At 36.1% G+C, this 17,471-nt stretch overlaps 2 protein-coding genes across 3 annotated transcripts; both read right to left on the reverse strand.

Annotated features, from left to right (window-relative positions):
* Positions 1 to 810: 810 nt before the first annotated feature.
* LOC141847690 (CRS2-associated factor 2, chloroplastic) lies at positions 811 to 5,533 on the reverse strand. 2 transcript variants are annotated; one of them, XM_074735754.1, is made up of 6 exons: positions 4,840 to 5,533; positions 4,141 to 4,268; positions 2,836 to 3,055; positions 2,371 to 2,498; positions 2,072 to 2,225; positions 811 to 1,433 (listed from the first exon to the last, which is right to left on the reverse strand). In XM_074735754.1, the coding sequence occupies exons 1-6, from the start codon at positions 5,531 to 5,533 to the stop codon at positions 973 to 975; spliced, it is 1,785 nt and encodes a 594-aa protein (XP_074591855.1). In that variant the 3' UTR covers positions 811 to 972. The 2 variants fall into 2 exon arrangements, with proteins under 2 accessions (XP_074591855.1, XP_074591854.1); XM_074735753.1 differs by having other exon boundaries at positions 2,836 to 3,061.
* A 581-nt stretch (positions 5,534 to 6,114) lies between these two features.
* On the reverse strand, positions 6,115 to 17,435 carry LOC141847514 (acyl-CoA-binding domain-containing protein 6-like). Its single transcript, XM_074735572.1, has 18 exons — positions 17,236 to 17,435; positions 16,887 to 16,957; positions 15,325 to 15,388; positions 15,173 to 15,244; positions 14,843 to 15,046; positions 14,668 to 14,745; positions 13,886 to 13,996; positions 13,733 to 13,799; positions 13,570 to 13,631; positions 13,024 to 13,166; positions 10,611 to 10,737; positions 10,419 to 10,533; positions 9,503 to 9,591; positions 8,926 to 9,009; positions 8,662 to 8,847; positions 7,453 to 7,608; positions 7,302 to 7,361; positions 6,115 to 6,686 (listed from the first exon to the last, which is right to left on the reverse strand). Exons 1-18 carry the CDS (start codon positions 17,395 to 17,397, stop codon positions 6,498 to 6,500), a joined length of 2,040 nt encoding a protein of 679 aa, XP_074591673.1. The 5' UTR covers positions 17,398 to 17,435; the 3' UTR covers positions 6,115 to 6,497.
* Positions 17,436 to 17,471: the final 36 nt, after the last annotated feature.

Here is a 17,471-nt window from a genome sequence, read left to right on the forward strand (position 1 = left end):
TCTGTTCTGCTACAATTTCTTATTGGGTTTTCATGCAGAGAATCATTACTCATTACGAATTTAGCGGCCAACCCACATAAAAATAAAAAAATAAAAAAAAAATAAAAATATTAAAATTTTTAAGTTTGGATTGTAGTTTAAACAGACTAAGTTGAAATTTTTAACTTTAAATTACGGTTTAGACGAATCAAGCCCACTAATTTATTAAATTTTCTCCTTTAATTTTAAATTTTGAAAGAAAAAAATAAATTTTCTCAATCCGCGGACTAACCTATGCAGGTGGTAGGACGACTCACGCGGGTTGCGGGCCAATCCACGCAGGTCAAGGCCCGATCCATGCAGGTCGCGGGTTGACCTATGTGGGTCGTGGGCCTAGGTAGGTCGATTCACTTGAATTCATCTTAAAATGGATTGATAAAATTTCAACTCAATCCGTTTAAATTATTCGTCGAGACGGACCCACCCGACAGGCCTAATCAAATTGACGCCTTAACCCAAATATCTAAATTATCAAAAATAAAATAAAATCGTATAGCCATAATTTAGATTAAATCTAACAATGAATTTTTTTTCACCAGAAAACCACTTTTGTTTGAGTTTTACCAATTCATCTTTATACTTTTTTTTCATGACATTGTGCCCTTCACTAAACTTAAACTCTTGTATTCAAAAAATGTAAAGAACTTAAACGAGCAGAGAATTTACGTGGAAATCTATCACAAATAAACTTGAGCTTCATTCTATAATCAAAGCAATATATTGAGTAGTCGAATAAAATAATAAAATTACGATTTAATTAGTTGGCACAAGTTAATCTGAATCAGTGGATCCATTAAAGCTCATCCAATCTGATTTTGGACTAAAGTTATAAAACTATGCAATTTACAAACTGCCAAGTGCTGATATCGATATGTAGAATTACTTGATGAATGATTTACACTTTGCCTTTCAAAATAAAAAAAGAAAAACATTTCAATCCTCACCAAGCCTCTTTGCTATTGAATCAACAGGTAATGATCCAAAAGGAACACTATGTTCGATCTCATCGTAGTCATAAGCATCATCATTATCATAATCGCTCTTGTCGTAGTCATAATCATCTTCTCCATCATTTTTGATCTCTCTCCCGAATTCATCATAGCTGTTTCTGCAGACATCACTGGCCTCCGTTCTAAACCTTCCTTCCGAAGAATATTTGGACCCATCGGGATCTTTACTGGTAGGAAGAATCAAAGCGTCGTAGGAATGGTTAATTGTCTGCGTCAAGCCTTCAAAATGTTCGATTTTCTCGAGAAGGGAATCTGGAGTGAGGTCAGTGTCATCTAGCAACAATGCTTTGCTTGATTCAACTGCACGTTTCCACAAAGAAAACATCTTTGGGCTTATAATCTCAATGCCTGGAGCAGCATCTGAAGTCGAAGCACTTGATTGTCCTGTGTTCAAATTAAAACCTAATCAGATGTCAAACAAAAATTGTACTGGATCTAATCGGAAGGACCGACTTTGAAATCCAATGAAAACACTGAAATGGGGTAAAGAATCATGGAGGTGTGCACACCCTAGTGCATGGCACTTTCTGAAACTGATAAAACTAAGATCTGGTGTTTAGTATCGGAATAGGACTAGTTACAGACTGAAAATCAAAGTTTTGGTGTGAGATAGTGATCATATATTAAGGCATTCGGGTACAAATTCTTGTTATTGAAAAACCAAAAATATAAAATAAATATCAAAACAAGAACTTCATATTGAACTAACAAGTAGATACTAATTTGATATGGGCAACTGTAGAAAACAATTTCATATTGAGCAAACAGTAAGTAATATTTCATATTGGCATTTATGAATCTTATTATGGCATCGAATGAAGATCCACTTGAATGCCAAGATGTGTAATTCGACTATCCACTCCATCACTGAAAATAAAGAGCAAGGTAATTATGGTTCAGATCTCTAAATTTTTATCAGTATCAGTTTTGTTTCGCCTTGACTAGTTGTAAAATGCTTATGATGACTGTCTTGCCAATGGTTGATTTGAACAAAAAAAAAAAAAAAAGAGCTTTTGACGCACCTGATTCATTCAGATTTGATGACTCGCCATCCTCTATTTTCTGAATTTTTGTATTCAAACGCAAGGGACCTTGATATCTTGATTTCCATTCCCCACCTCTCCACATCAATATTTGCTCTTCCTCAAAAGACAGCAAGACACATGGAACCAATTCCTGTAAAAGTAATCACAAGCCCAAAGTCACTAAATGATGCCACTACTACTGTGCTTACTCCAGGAAGGTGCGAGTATTTGAATTGTTCTTTTTGTTCAGAATTTAAGCTAATTCTTTAGCAGCAAGAAAGCAGTTGCTCATGAACCTTCAGCTTTGCACCTAATTTCTTGTAATCGCTTGCCTCCATCCCTTGGCAATTAACTTTAACCAACTCACTTCCTTCAAAAGCATCCCTCACCTCCTTGACAAGTTTTATGTATATTCCATTTCTGGCTGCAAGTAGAATTCCATAATATTTTTCAGCTTATGGAGAAGTTAACACAAAGCTTCAGTATGACTCATCTTTAATAGAGTTGAACAAAATAAAATGAACAGAAAAGACAAAGTGAGTTATACTTGATGCTGACACTACAGAACCGATTTGTAGTTATATACAGAACATGTAATATGTTTGAGCAAAAGAATATTACTGCTTAAATATAGCAAGATTGATTATTCTAGTTGGACAAATTATATTATTGTGTCATTGGAATGGGCAGCAACATGAAAGAAATGAACCTGAAAAAGAATAGAGAAGATAAACATTAGGTACGGAGAAGTCTGAACTTACCCAACTTACAAATTGGCAGTAGTTTTTTCCCTTTCTCTCTCAACAGATCTGCTTCTAGTTTCGTTAGTCCTTCAGGAGCCTCTTGAATAAGTTTTGGATAAACTGGAGTTGCTGGTTTCCACAGCATTATAGGGTACTTTGGGCGTGTCTGGAAATCATAGTTTCTGCCACGAAATAAATACAGAACACCTCCAATTCTATGTATGATCTTCCCTCTGGTCTTTTCCTAGCATCAAAAGGAACTACAGTAATTTGCATGCAAGTAACATAAGAAAAACATAGATTGCTAGAGCAATTAGTCCTGCAGCTTGGGATTGGTATAGGTGGTTGGCACTAAGGCAACAGATACACAAGTAGACCAAACCAATGGAAACTTTTTTAAGCGCAATGCATTGCAGATCTCACTAGAAAAATCTTCCATCATGATCAAAAAGTGACTTTACAAGTGAAAAGGGTTTGAACAAATTGGCTATCCTCACAGTCCTTGACTTCTAAGCAGTGGGAATATGGGGATTGCTTTTCTTTTTCCTGATTTGCTTTTTATAAGCATACATTGCAAAGCCTTTAATTAATACTATCATATATCCTATGAGGAAGATGGGATTTTATCCCAAGATCTTGCCAATCACAACAAAGGCTCTTACCATTACCAACTACTGAGTTATCTAGCCATTATTATGTTGGTAAAAGCTAGACAATCTCACTGAAAAATAAAGTATGCTCTTCCATCAATCAAAACCTTGTGTACATGGACTTCCCGTTGATGGAATCTGCCTTATTGAATTCTTATCAAATAAGATCTTGCCATCTCTTGTTATTCCCAGTTGGAACCTTGTCATGCTCTTATAACACTGATTCTACCTTATGAGTAGCTCAAACATTGTAGTCAATATTGATAAAATTTCACATACCCCAGATTAACTTATTACTAATCACTAAGATTGAATGTCTCAACCACAGTCTTTCCTGTTAATAACATTCAGCGAACACCTTCTATAGTCATAGAACTACTCTTTAGTTGCAGGAATCGTTAGCCAAAATAAGTGTGATAAGAGAAAAGTTGTAACTTATTGGTCAGGAAGCAGCCACATGACCATGGTGGCATAGTCCAACATGGGCTTACATGACTGAACTGTAAATATTCTACAACAAAATCAATATTTTAACTGAGAATACGAACATGAAGATGAAGGTAGATATTGCCCATATCAACAATGAGAAGCATGTGCAATACATCATACATTTTGTGCACAACTGTACAAAATGTTACACAATTGCCAAACATTATAATGAAAAAACATGCACCTCGAGATGAAAGCAGATGTTGTTCATATCAACGGTGGGAACACCTCTACATCGAACTTTACAAACTTGCTGGCGCCTCCAATGAGAATGAATCAATTCTAACATGTTGTGTGTTAAACCATCCCTTCCTGAATAAATTCATAACATATCGATAGAATGAACCAAAATAAATCATCACATTGGCTGAATAAGAAAGAAGACTCATGTTTATTGCTAGAAGACAACTAAGTTCGAAAGTGGGGATCTACCATTCAGTAATGCATTTCTTTTACATGGATATTGAATTTATAAAACATTTTTATTACTCACAGTTATGTGAACATGCAATATCAGAAAGAGGTTGCATCCACTTGCTTTAAGGGCATGGCAATTTGGCTTGTAAATGATACAAACACTATCATAAGTCCAGCTAATGGCCATTAATTTTTTGATGTACTAAAAGCAATCACTTTCCGCTGTAACCCAATTAAATTCCCTAAAGATCAATGTGCAAATTTCATGTCACCACCATTCTAGGCGATTAAGTGACACTAAGCAAGCAATCTCCAGCACTTCAAATCGCTTGACCTCCTTGTTAAGATTTAAATGCAAGGGATAGGTATAAATCAGGATAGCTGAATAATGTGATTCTAAACTCAATTCAACATCAAAAGCAAAGTTTAGATTTGTTTGATTCTGCAACAGGGAAGCCATCCTTACCAATGTTCACTTGTCGGTTGTGAGACAATATTGGCTTGATAAGAGCATGAACCTCCCACCTCTTCAACGGGGCTCCCAGTATCTCCTCTCGGCTCCTGCCATCCTTAGGATACCAGCCCAATTTGGCAGGCATACCAGCCATCTCCATCACCTTACCCTTCTCACCCTCCCCACTCTCTCCGTCGCCCTCCTTGTCCGGATGGCCCAAAGGTTCAAAAAGTCGGATATTTTTCTTCCTCTCCTTCTCCTTCTTGGACAAAAGCGGCGCCTTTCCGGTCCAGGGCCGGTTCATGGTGGGCGGGGCGAAGGGGAGGAAGGCGGGCTCGCGGATGGCGAGGGGCTTGACCTTAGGGGTCTCGGAGTAGCTGAACTGGAACTCGAAGGGGGCGCCAGGGAGGTGGTAGGAGATGCCGGAGGGGCCGACAACGATGGAGCGGCCGATTTCATCGCCGGTGAGGACCCCCTCGGATACTGGCTTGTAGTACCGGGATCGGTGGTGGGTGGCTTTGAGTGCGGCTTTCTTCGCAGGAGGCGGCGGAAAACGTGGTGGTCTCGATGGTGACGGTGGTGGTTTGCTCCTTGATTTGGCGGGGAGAGGAAGAGGGGGAGGGGAGTTGGCCGGAAGGGGGTCGTTGATGCGGGGGTTGGGAGGCGGCGATGAGAAGAGATTGGGGCCAGCGGCGTAGACCCGCATTTTCGGAGTGCAGGCGAAGAAGACGATAGCGAACTGGGTGAATCAGTGAACCCAAATAAACTACTGAAGTTCTTAAAATTAAATAAAAAATAAAAAATCCTGTAAAGCAACTCTTTTTAAAATTTATTTAAAAAATATTATGTATTTTTCCAATTTCAGTCGATATCCAATCGCTCATCTCCATTTATTATCAAAAATCAAAATTTAGACGAGTTTGAAAAGCAGATTTTTGAATATCCATTCTTGATCTATCCATATCTCATGATTCAAAATAACATAAATTTTATTATTTTTAATAAATAAAAAAATAGCATAAATGCCGATAGAAAAAACACTTTTCTATTAAGAGAGTGTTTTGAAAAACTATTAAAACAAGAGTAGCCTGTGTATTATTATCTTGAAATCGCGGATGTTCCTGCAAATTTTGAGAGGAAATCATCTAACCGAAACGTGATGAATAGAAAACTCTCTCGATCACAATTTGATACTGCAACAAATATTTTTAAAAAATTTAAAATATTTTATGAGAAACATTTTGCAGAAAATGACCTTAATTTCGACAACCTATTTCAGTCCATCAAGTGCATTAGGTTGAGAATACTGAGGTAAATAGTCACTCCAACCAGGACAAACAAAGAAGAGCTCCCAAATCCAATTTCCTTGGGTTTGTACTCAAGGCAGCTTGGATAGACAACCACTCTGAATACTGTTGCAACATAACCACATCAATTCCTAGTCAAGTCTATTCCGTGAGCCAGCCAATCTGTTAGCATTTCCCAAATGAAATACTGAACCAAAAAACAGCGTAGAATTGTTGTAATACACACTATAAATGTTCAATCATTAGTTACATTTCTGAAAATTATTGCATTTACTTAAAACGAATGCTTAAGGATAATCACAGACAAGAGGGAAGAATACTATGAGTAAATAGTAACGGATATTACTTGGGTTACCAGTGTGACTAGGGTCGGGATGGAGAGGGAGGGCCAGGGGTTCCAGCTAGCCAACCCCAAACCCCACCTGAGCCTTGCCTCTGCTTTGCATTCAAAGCTTCCTGCTCGGCAGCAGCCTTCTGCCGTCGAAGAAGTTCCACTTCCTTCTCTACGCTCCCCAGTGTTTGTAGCTTCTGTCTTAACTCCGCAACATCCACCTGTGTATTGATGATGATTATAGAATGCATTAGGTACATGCAGCTTTAGTAGTTTTTCAGTTATTGAAAAAAGAACACAAACAGATGGTTAGAAGTGTCGATCATTGTTTTCAATTCGCGGTGTGCAGCTAGTAGAAAGCTGATGAATGTGAATGGTGGGCATGCATTTAGTTTCGCAATAAAAAAAAAGAGAGAGAATAAACGACGAGACTAGAATGGTGAGGATCTTACTCTGATTTTCTAGCTTATTCATACATAAGATGGAAGTGAGAATGAAAGATTAAATCCATAATTAGTCAGAAATTACCATAGATGGGCATCATAATGGTTGCTTGATGCAATTTATTCACAAATTATCATGCACTTATAAATCGACTAAAAGCCACCAAATATGAGCATTCATTGATCCTCTATGTGCATTGGGCATATCACTGCTCAATGCAATATATTCACAAATCATCATATATCAGATGAAGACACAACTTCAAGTTTTTTGCCAATTCAATGTTTGTGTGCATCAGACATATCATTACTTTTTTACTGTTAAGCTCAAGAAATTGAGACACCTTGATTTTCTAAACTTCTAAATAGTGAACTAAGATATCAATGCCATACCTCAAGCTTAAAGCACCTTGACTGTTCGGCAGCAAGCTGGCTACGAACTGACTGAAGTTCCTGCAAAATTCACAAACACACAAAGTATTCATTTATATTGTTTAAGCAAACCATATTCCAGCAAAGGCTGAACAAGTTTCAAAAAATCTGCCTTTGTGAGTTCGGTGTTCCTGGTCTCGGTTTCAGCTAGTTGTTGCTTAACTTGCAGATTCTGTAATTGCTCCTTCTTAAGTGTTGCTTCCAGTTCTTCTTTCTCTGTCCTTAGGGCGTCCACTAGGCTTTCGACATCTCCCTCATGTCTTACATTCTAGATTTTTTTCAGAATCATGTTAGAGATTCAGGACATGCTTTAAGAACTTCACATATAAATTTTCCCATGCATGAAACATGGTAAAAAAATGGTTGACCTCAAAATTTATGTGTATTGTTTGCCAATTGATTTTCAACTGTATGTATGGATAACAATGCTATGGTGATTCTATAACAGAACATAAAAGCCTGCAAATAATTTTAAGCTAGCTCGGACTTCAATTGGGAATCATAGCCAGATAAATACAAGAAGTTGAATCCTATCAAGGTCGCCTAAGTGTTGATTGAGCTCATCTGAGTTGAATATAGTTGGTTCTAAAGGTAATCTAGAGTCCAGTTCACCTTGCCTGAGTTGGGTTATAATTTGGTCTGAAGTGGATCTCAAGTTTCTGCAAGAATTGGGAAGAAACTCAGCTCAAAATGGTTCATGTATTGATTGGGTTTGAAAGCAACTCGACTGAGATGGAGGACTATGGTTGAGGTAGACTCCACTGACCCAAGTTGTATGCAGTTCATACCACTAAATGGGCATGGGTTGGAGTGTGCTACCATGGCTCTTTGCTTAGCTCGCCCCTTTTCCATTTAAACTTGCAAAGACCTGTACACGCGTAACTCCAATCCATCTCCAATTAATAGCCCAAACTACGTCCAACTCAAGTGAGTTAGAAAAGTCCACCTAAACCAAACTCCTCTATCTAGGTTGAGTTGCTTCCTAACCCAAGCGAATCCAATCACGAAAAACAACTCCAGGGAGAATTGCTTCCCAACTTCATTCCACTTCATGCCAGATTATGATAAACTCAAGCTAGGTGAACCAGATTCTTGATTACCTTGAGACCAAATTGTTTTCAACTTGGACCAGCTCAGTCAGCCTTCATGCCACCGCAATGGAATTCAATCTTGTTTCACACATCTGTCTGTCTAAAATCCTGAATTGAGATCCTAGCCAAATTAATGCAATTGACAGATTTAAATACTTTGTCATAAAACCACCATAACAAGCAAATATTAAATTGCACAAATACTCTGTGAAATCATGTTACAGTACTACCAGCTCTGAGTCACCATTGTCCACCTCGATTTCTTTGATCTTTTTATCTCGAGTCGCTTCAACCTCGAGTTCCATATCCCTACTCGTTTTTGTTGTTGGTATCACAACAGCAACAGTATCTGATGCAGGCCCCTCGATTATCCTTGATTGTAAATCTGATAAGTGGCTTGGTTTGAGAACAAAAACCTAATCAATAAGAAATAGAACGTTAAACAAATTGTGAAACAAAATACAAGGAAAAACAGGAGTAATATTTATATTGACCTCGTTGTTATAACGACCATTATAACCTCCAAACGACAAAAGAAAATCTTCTCCTTTGTAGGTGGTTGTGACCAAACTAAGACCCTAACAAAAAAAGAAAGATACAAATAAGAGCTAATATTTGTACACATTATTCAACAAAACAGTCAGATGCAACAGGAGATTATTATTTGATTAGTTAAAATAAGGTGCATAGGTTCTTAATGCAAACTTTCTTTCTTCATGAATGATTCTGCTGCATTAAGTTTCATGACATGGCATGGTATTTGAGAGTATAGGTATTAACAAATAGCATGTGGTTGTAAGTGTCAAGTTTGGGGGGGGGGGGGGGGGGGGGGGGGGGGGGGAGGAGTATGCAACAAACCTAAAGTTTATTTCCTAATAGCTTTTATTGAAAATTGAACTCATAAGGGTCTTCGTGTGAATTTTTTAACTGATAAAAGTACATGGCCAAAAAGAAAAGTCTTCATTCTTTTCAGTTCACTCTCAGAAATTTACCAATACACAATATTGGAAACAGCATCTGCTTTATTGTGACAATTTGTTGACAACTGAGTGATAGAGAAGTTAAGCTTACTTCACTAGCAAGTGGTACTCGTCCTTCAACAGTTGTAACAACAGACCAGACTAATGTTGCCATGCTCAGAACAAGAGTCTCAGAGATTCCTGAGATATAGAATGAATATAAATTAAGAAAGTAGAAATGCAAAGTAAATAATTTTTTTAAAAATTCCACTTAATAAGCTTACATATCATACATCATTCACTTCAAAACCTATGATTGGTTAAGGTCTATTCAATCAAGTAAAATCAGTCCCACATTGACCTTTGCAGATATGCTACTTGATACACCAATATATAGAATAACCAATCAGAGGAAGAACACTAAATCAGAAAACAAAACAATACTGGTCCATGTGATGCTTACGTGCAAGCAAGTAAAATTGAATATACTAAACAATGCAATCTGGGTATGGATCAAAATGGGCGATCTGTTCCCATTCTAATTATAGGGAGAAAGATAGAAAAATAAATAATAATAAATAGACCCCAAAAAATTGGTATTCCAAAAGTTTATATACGGTTTTATTTAGGAGATGAAACTAAGAAAATAAAAAATAATAAATAGACCGCTATAAATTGGTATGCAAAAAGCTTATAAACAGTTATATTTAGGAGATGAAACCACTCGAACCTTATTTAGAAACAGAACAATCCAGAGCAAACATCCTGATAGATGACTTGTGGGTATCTTAGATTTTTTTTTATTTCAAGAACCTATGGTTGTCATTTGACACTTGCATTGAAATCTTCCTTAAGTGGTGATTAAGTATATTTCTCAAACTGTTTGGACTGCAATTGCAGAAAGAAATCACATATGCTAAAACATTTTTTTTTTTAAAAAGGAGCATGTCGGTAAGTATAACGTGAATAATTAAAACTTCAGTAATAAGTTTAAGGGATTTACTCCAATGAAAAAGGTTCAAACATACCACCGACATTATTGCCACCTCCAGTTATGAACCAGTTTTCTCCCACTGTAACACCAGCATGGCCAGCTCGCGGACCAGGTGTTACACCCTGCTGCTTTGGTCTTGACCACTCCATCTGAAAAGGTCAAAGAAAGATAAAACCTTACTCATCATCTTTCTTCTATAGAACCAAAAAGGAACAGTAGCTCTTACAGTCTGCAAGTCAAGGACATGAAGATCATTGAAGCATGTAGTGTGCGACCCACCGCCAAAAATCAAAAGATACCGGTCTGCATGGCAAGCAGCAGCATGGCCTGACCTTGGAGAGGGAGGTGTGCCTCTAAAGGATCGAGAAAAGAGAATGACTTATGGATCACCACTCATGTTTAACATGAAAACTCCAATGTATAAAATTCTAAGATAGCTCGGAGCTTAAAACAGTTGGACTTGTAAGTCAACTTTCCAAACACAGATTTATATGTGTGTCATGTAAAGGCAAACAACTTGCTAGATACTTGAGACTTACTGGATAAGAAGACAGGAATATCAGCTTGTATCAAGAGTAGACTCAACCCAACTCACATGTTAGTTATTCAAGAAGTTAAACAAAGTCAAAGAAGGCACCAACAACCTAGCGATTACTCATTGTGCTTAAAAAGATAGCTATCTAACTTTACAGAGCATTTCATCTTTGTAGCTTCAACTGTTATTATTTCATCTTTGTAGCTTCACCTGTTATTGGTCAGCCTCCCTGTTTTGTGTCTATTAGAGTTGATTGACTAACTACTTATCCCCAAAACTCTAAATTGTTAGGAAAGAGACCTCAATTTATATATTTATATTGTCAATATTCTCCCTTCATGTGTGGATGGGATACTTGACTTAATGAACCTAATCCTTCTGCTCCTGCTCCGATATGATATTAAATTGGATAACTTCTATTCTCAAAAGCTCAAATTGTCAGAGGAATGACCAATTTATATATTTATATTGTGAACAATCCAATTATTCAACTATTTATGTATTTAAAAGTATAGTTTTACAAGGATATACAATCTCATCATCGTACTATTCAATCCTACTTTCCAAAATTATCATGGTTCTCGAAATTGGTATTGGCATCAAATTGGATGGTCAAAAAATTGAGTAAAAATGGTATTGGATAGGTAGGATGAATGGGATAAGAATCACTAGAAAAGTAAAATAAAATGAGAAAGCAAAAGAGAAATAAAATTATTTCGTAAATGATATTACAAAATATATATTCAATGCATATTAAGTATAACTAAATACCAAATTATCAATAAAAGATAATAAAATAATAAATGATAGAATGAATAGGGTAAGGTTAATAGCACATAATATATTAATAACAACAATATCATAAATAAAAAAGTAGATTCTATTACATGTATTAATATAAAATTGTTGAATAATATTTTATTAGTAATACATTTTTAATAAAGTAATTGTTCGATATTCCATATTATACGGTTTAGTTGAATCATGAATTGCATATGAATTAAATTTTATTTTTAAAAAAAATGTTTACAAGCCATTGTGGATAAAGAGATGTTATTGTGTTCTCTCCTAACCTACAATTAGTTTTCTAAAGCAATGAGCATGGTAAATGGGGAGAGGGGCTGGGTCTAGCAATTAACAATTTGTGAATGATGACGAATTTGGGTGACACAATAGTGGGTTCATGGTAAATATCAACTTGTGAAAGCTGAGAGAATTGAGGTGGGATTCAAGTGAGCAAGGAATGCTCTTTCTCTGTCTCTTGTGCAAATGCTAGGAATTAAGCTAGGATTGACTAGAAACCGGTTAGACAGGCCAACTTTTCTGAAACTGCCCAATTAGTCCACATTTCAACCAATTCAATCCATTTACACACTTGTTTTGACCAATTATCAATTAATTCCATCCTTTTTCTAGTGTAACATAACTAATACAAGCTAATTTGCTTGAATCTCTATTTTTGAAACTTCTCCATCAATCTTATTGGACGTCTGTTTTCTCAAGCAGGAGAATCAATAACTCAACATGCATCTGCCATTGTGGCAACTGTGGAGTTTATATATGAACTCTCCATTGTTCTAACATCCAAAGCAAGAAACCAGTAGGAATATAATTAATAAAATTGTTTAAAATTATTTGAAGAGCGGTGAGAGAATAAACTCCTATTACCAATTGTATCATAAGTATCCACCTATATGATTCTAGGCTTATCTGAATATTTTTCAACCAAAATCTAATTACAACACCAAACTACTGGAGCTTACACCATCTTGTAGCTGTAATAGTTGATAAACAAGTCTATAATGTCAATAAGTTCGGATTTGTCTTGTTCTAGTTGTGTAGTAGCTGTTTATAGGAAAAGGCATCTAGATTAGTGCAACCAACATTGCTAAAATGAAAAGCCTATGATCAATAAGTTCTTTGGTTATTTTGAGTTAATCTAAACTATGATGAACTATATAAATTTGACTTGGATGAATGTATAATTATTATTTGTCCGCATGTGCTATGATGTTCATATATGTAAATCAAAATTCATCTATTGACAATTTTATTCGTTGAACAAAAAATATGTTAAAAGAACATTAACATAAGGCTAGCTTACATGGCATAATTGACATCTTCCCAGGTCATAGTTTCCAAGACAAGAACATGCAAGTCATTTAGAAGAGATCTCTTAGCATCTTCTCCACCAAATATAACTAAAGTATTCCCAACAAGGGTAGCTGATTGGCCTCCACGTGAGATCTACAGAAAACAGATTAAGAACAAAATAGGCAATATTATCTCCATTTTATGGAGCCTAATTTGTAGGTTTGAACTAGCAAAAAGCAAGGAATACTTATAACGAGAATTAATTGTTTAGCAGTTCCAATTTAAAATGGTATAAGTGTTGTACTGTATCTTGCAAAAGTCATATACAAACAATCTGATGATGTCCCAGGCAACATTAGGTTTCCACAATTATACTTATGAATGCCATATAAAAAGTATTCTCTAACCACTGTCATGAAATTCTTGAAAAAGCAACTGGCAACAGTGCATATTGGAGTTCAATCAAAAGTCAAAAACATCTAGCCTCAAGGAGAAGAGATTAAAATTGAGTTTCATGATTTGAATTAATGGTTGATAATATATATCACAAATCTACCGGTGGTTTCCCATTTGTCTTCAAGTTTGTCCACAGACACGTTTGAGGATTGAATTCCCTCACTGCCACAATGGTAAAGTAATGTCACTTGGGAGGAAGAAAAACATAATAATTGGTAAAAGTAGGTATATGAAAAACTAAATAAATAAATACAGAATTAGACCTGCAATAGTCTCAGATGGATTCTTGGTGTGCCCACCAATACATAACAATTTGTCTCCCCAGGGAATCTACAGTTAAAAGCCAGCTCAAAGGTCTAAATTACAATAGAGTAACTATTAATCATTAATCTTTCAAAGAGAATTTTTTTCATTACCAAGGAATGACCAGCAGAGGGAACAACATAAGTGGTGGTAGAGGAATCCAAGGGTCCATCTAGAGCTTTAGCTTCTATTCTTGACCATTTCAAAGTTTTCAAATCCAGAACCTTCAGAAATTAAACACAGCCAGGTTAATATTTGATTAGTCTAATATAAAGAAATAAAAATGAAAATTGAAGAAGAGAATTAAAAGTTGAAGTTATTTATCAAAGCAAATGAAGTCAATTAAACAATTCCTAAAGAAAGAAGTGGGAAATTTAAAAAGTTTTAGTTGCTTTATTTACAGGGTTGGAAAGACTTCCTGTAGGACTATAATAGTATTACAATAATAATGTGATTTTGGGAAATTCAGTAAAATCTTGACCAAGAAAAATGCTAGATTAATGCCCTGCATTAAATAACTACTCAAAAGAGGTAAAAAAAAACAGAAATATTCAAGAATTAAAGAAAGGAATACTAACTAATATACAAGACTTGAAATGTTAAGGAAGAAAAATATGTCAATTCCAAGTTATGTAACTATGTGAATCCATAAGATGCTATCGAAGACATCAAAGCATCATTGAGTTGCCTGCTAATCACTTCCACCAGTGATTTGGAAAACCTAGGTGAGAAAAAAATGCAAATAAAGATGAGAAAATCACAAACAAATCTCAGACTACTTAAACGAGATTCCAAGTACCAAACTTGAGACAAATTTTTTGGCTAAAAATCAGCATACTAGGTTCTAAATCAAAAGCAAATTACATCCATTACTATTAGCCACATTACTACATACCTGGAGATCATTAAGGTAGCGACCATTGTGATTTCCACCAAAAGTGTACATTTTTTCATGAAGAACAGCTGCACCATGCTGTAAAATGTAAATAGATGTCAGAGAACATATAGTGATCAACTAAAGAACAAGTTCAATATTCCCATATAAGTTTCATGAAAGAGTAATAGAATACCGTATAACGAGGTTTGGGAATTTTTCCCGATACTGATGGTGCAATCCACTGGTCATACATGCCAACCAAACCGAGGCCTTCACTTATAACATCCTTGTCATGCGTTTCAGTCGCAATACCACTTTCACTGGAAACAGTTTTTGTCTTGGGCAAGGAATCTCCATTTTGATATGGCGATAAAGTAGGCAGTTCCACTTTTGGTTTCTAAGGAAGATAACAGTGTAAGCATGCATAATGAAGGCTGAACATAGATAGCCTACAAATAATGATTATGCATTCGAGTACAGGTTTAAATTGATAGTTGACACTATCTGTTAAAAAAAAACTTACAAGCATTTCAACATCTACAACAGGCTCTCCTGCCAATTCAGGAACCCTTGAGTACCAAGCAGGATCTTCCTCCTAGAAGAGACAAAACAACAATACATCATATCTTTGTGAGCAAAAAGAAAATGAAAAAAAAAATGAAGGCATCCACATACCTCCAATACCTTCACAAACAAACGCATTGCTTCTGTTGAAGCCATATTTCCCAGTCCATGCCAACTATGCACAAAAAAGTTGCTTGACTCAGATATACAAGGGTCAAAAAATAAAGAAAAAATTACAGCATTTAATCAGACCATTAGAAGATTGAAGAGAATATTGATATGATAATTCTCAGAAATATACTTATCCAAAGGACCTTAGCAAAAGAATGAAAAGAAAAGACAGTTTTGTGCATGAGAAATATTCAGATAAAGGATATTAAAAGTATAAATTTGAAGATTAATGCTAGAACAACAACCCAAAATCGTAGTATCCTGGCTATTTTAGAATAGAACTTATTGTTTCTGTTTCCCGCTACTTGGCACAATTTAGACAATGTGCATCATCGCTCCCCCCCCCCCCCCCCCCCCTACAGTTACTGTGAATCTCCCTTTATCCTTTACCTCACTTCAAATGATTTCCAATCTACTAGAAGTGTGCACCAGTTCATATAAACTGGCTCAAAGTCCAGTTTAATATATATTACATTTTGCATCAGTCTGTCATGGACTTGGTTCATATTATCTGAGTCTTAATAAGAGTTAAGTCTTTATTTGGCCTGCAAAAGCCTATACAAGGGGCTTATACAGTGTTTGAGATAGTCTAGAAGTTGATGAATAAAGTTTCTTCATTTTCTCTTCCACCTCTTATCCAAAGATGGCCACATGACTAATCCATACAAAATGATTTCTTTCACATTCTATTATTTTCAAGTTGAAACAAAGTTGTTCATGATGCCCTCCAAAATAATAATTCACATGTTTCACGACTAACCAATATTTGAAACAGGCATTGCTAGCCACAAAGCCAATATATAAAATTCTTCTTTTAACCTAACGGGCACTTACTTCTTCATATCAGTACTATGCCTTCGATATTTCAATTCATGTTGCTAAAATGGCATTTCAAACATTAGAGAAGGTAATCACATCTTGTTTATAACATACCATTCTGTTCTGTTATTAGAACTAACTATGATCATCTCACTAATCCTACTGTTAGTGCATAATATAGAAATAAAAAGATCATCCATAATATGTAAGAGGAGTCCATTTAATCAACACAAAGATACTGAAGGGCGATACTACTATTGGAAACTACGAACACAGTCTTGCCAAGACTAGATGGAATTATTTTTTTCACATCAATATAACTTTTACATGTATGTTCCTTTTCCAAAACTAAAACACACTGCTGTAAGTCAGAGTATTGTAATTTATTTTATCATGGTTTATTGCTCAAGTACTTTAATCAATAACCTAAAACCAAACTGAATTTTGTATTATAATCATTGTCTAATGACTCTAATCACTCTTGATATGTTTCATAACTCATTGGTTAGTTCTTTTAGATTTGAAATGTGATCTCTCAGACTCTTAAAATCTACAATGCAGAATTACAGAAGATTATCTCGATGACATAATAATGCAATTTTTTTTCCTGTTATCAAAATATTAGCAATCCACATTAAACAGATCCGGTATTATGATAACAGATTCAAAGAAAAATAACAAACCTCGTCCATTTGCTCTGTTCCACGGGATTCCATGCTCTGGGTTTTGGAACAGTGCAAGGTCCAACTGTTGCCTGTATCAGCGAATCAATTTCGAAATGAATTCAACTAAATTACATATGCAATGTAATAATCTACAAACGTTCGCCCATAAAAACACGTGGATCTATCATAAAACAAGATCCAATGTGGAAAATATACGTCTCATAGAAATGATCAACCATATCTCAAGTCGCAACAATAGATCAGCCCCGATCCCGACACAAACAACACGGAATAGATCCGAGGAAGGGTCAAGAACGACCAAAATCAATAAACAAATGCAAGGGGTGTGAATGGAGTCGGAACCCACCTGCTGGTACAGGCCGTAGAGCAAGAGGGCGACGTCGTTCTGGAACCTGGAGGCGGCGGGGGAGGAGGAGGAGCGAGGAGATCCTCCGAATCCGGCGTAAGTGGAGGCCGCGTAGAATCTGTCGGGGTAAGCGAGGCCGGAGCTCGCTCTCGCCGTCGCCATTAGTCCTCCCACAAAAGGTAGAGAGGACCGGAGGAAGGTGCAGCGTTCGATGTAAAGGGAGAAACCGTTACATC

Source organism: Curcuma longa, chromosome 16 (genome assembly GCF_044706935.1).
Source record: "Curcuma longa cultivar G26 ecotype Majalengka, Jawa Barat chromosome 16, ITB_CL_G26_1.1, whole genome shotgun sequence".
NCBI classification, from domain to species: domain Eukaryota; kingdom Viridiplantae; phylum Streptophyta; class Magnoliopsida; order Zingiberales; family Zingiberaceae; genus Curcuma; species Curcuma longa.

Bases quoted from the DNA above. Each gene is read 5' to 3' on its own strand.
- LOC141847690 (XM_074735753.1), bottom strand. From the start codon at position 5,533: ATGCGGGTCTACGCCGCTGGCCCCAATCTCTTCTCATCGCCGCCTCCC. The intron at 3,062-4,140 runs GTGCATGTTTTT...TTTTGATGCTAG, and splicing joins ACATCTGCTTTCATCTCGAG to GAAAAGACCAGAGGGAAGAT. The intron at 1,434-2,071 runs GTGCGTCAAAAG...ATTTGAACACAG, and splicing joins ATCAAATCTGAATGAATCAG to GACAATCAAGTGCTTCGACT.
- LOC141847514 (XM_074735572.1), bottom strand. From the start codon at position 17,397: ATGGCGACGGCGAGAGCGAGCTCCGGCCTCGCTTACCCCGACAGATTC. The intron at 15,047-15,172 runs GTAAGTTTTTTT...TATCTTCCTTAG, and splicing joins TTGTAGATGTTGAAATGCTT to AAACCAAAAGTGGAACTGCC. The intron at 7,609-8,661 runs GTAGTACTGTAA...AAAAAAATCTAG, and splicing joins ACAATGGTGACTCAGAGCTG to AATGTAAGACATGAGGGAGA.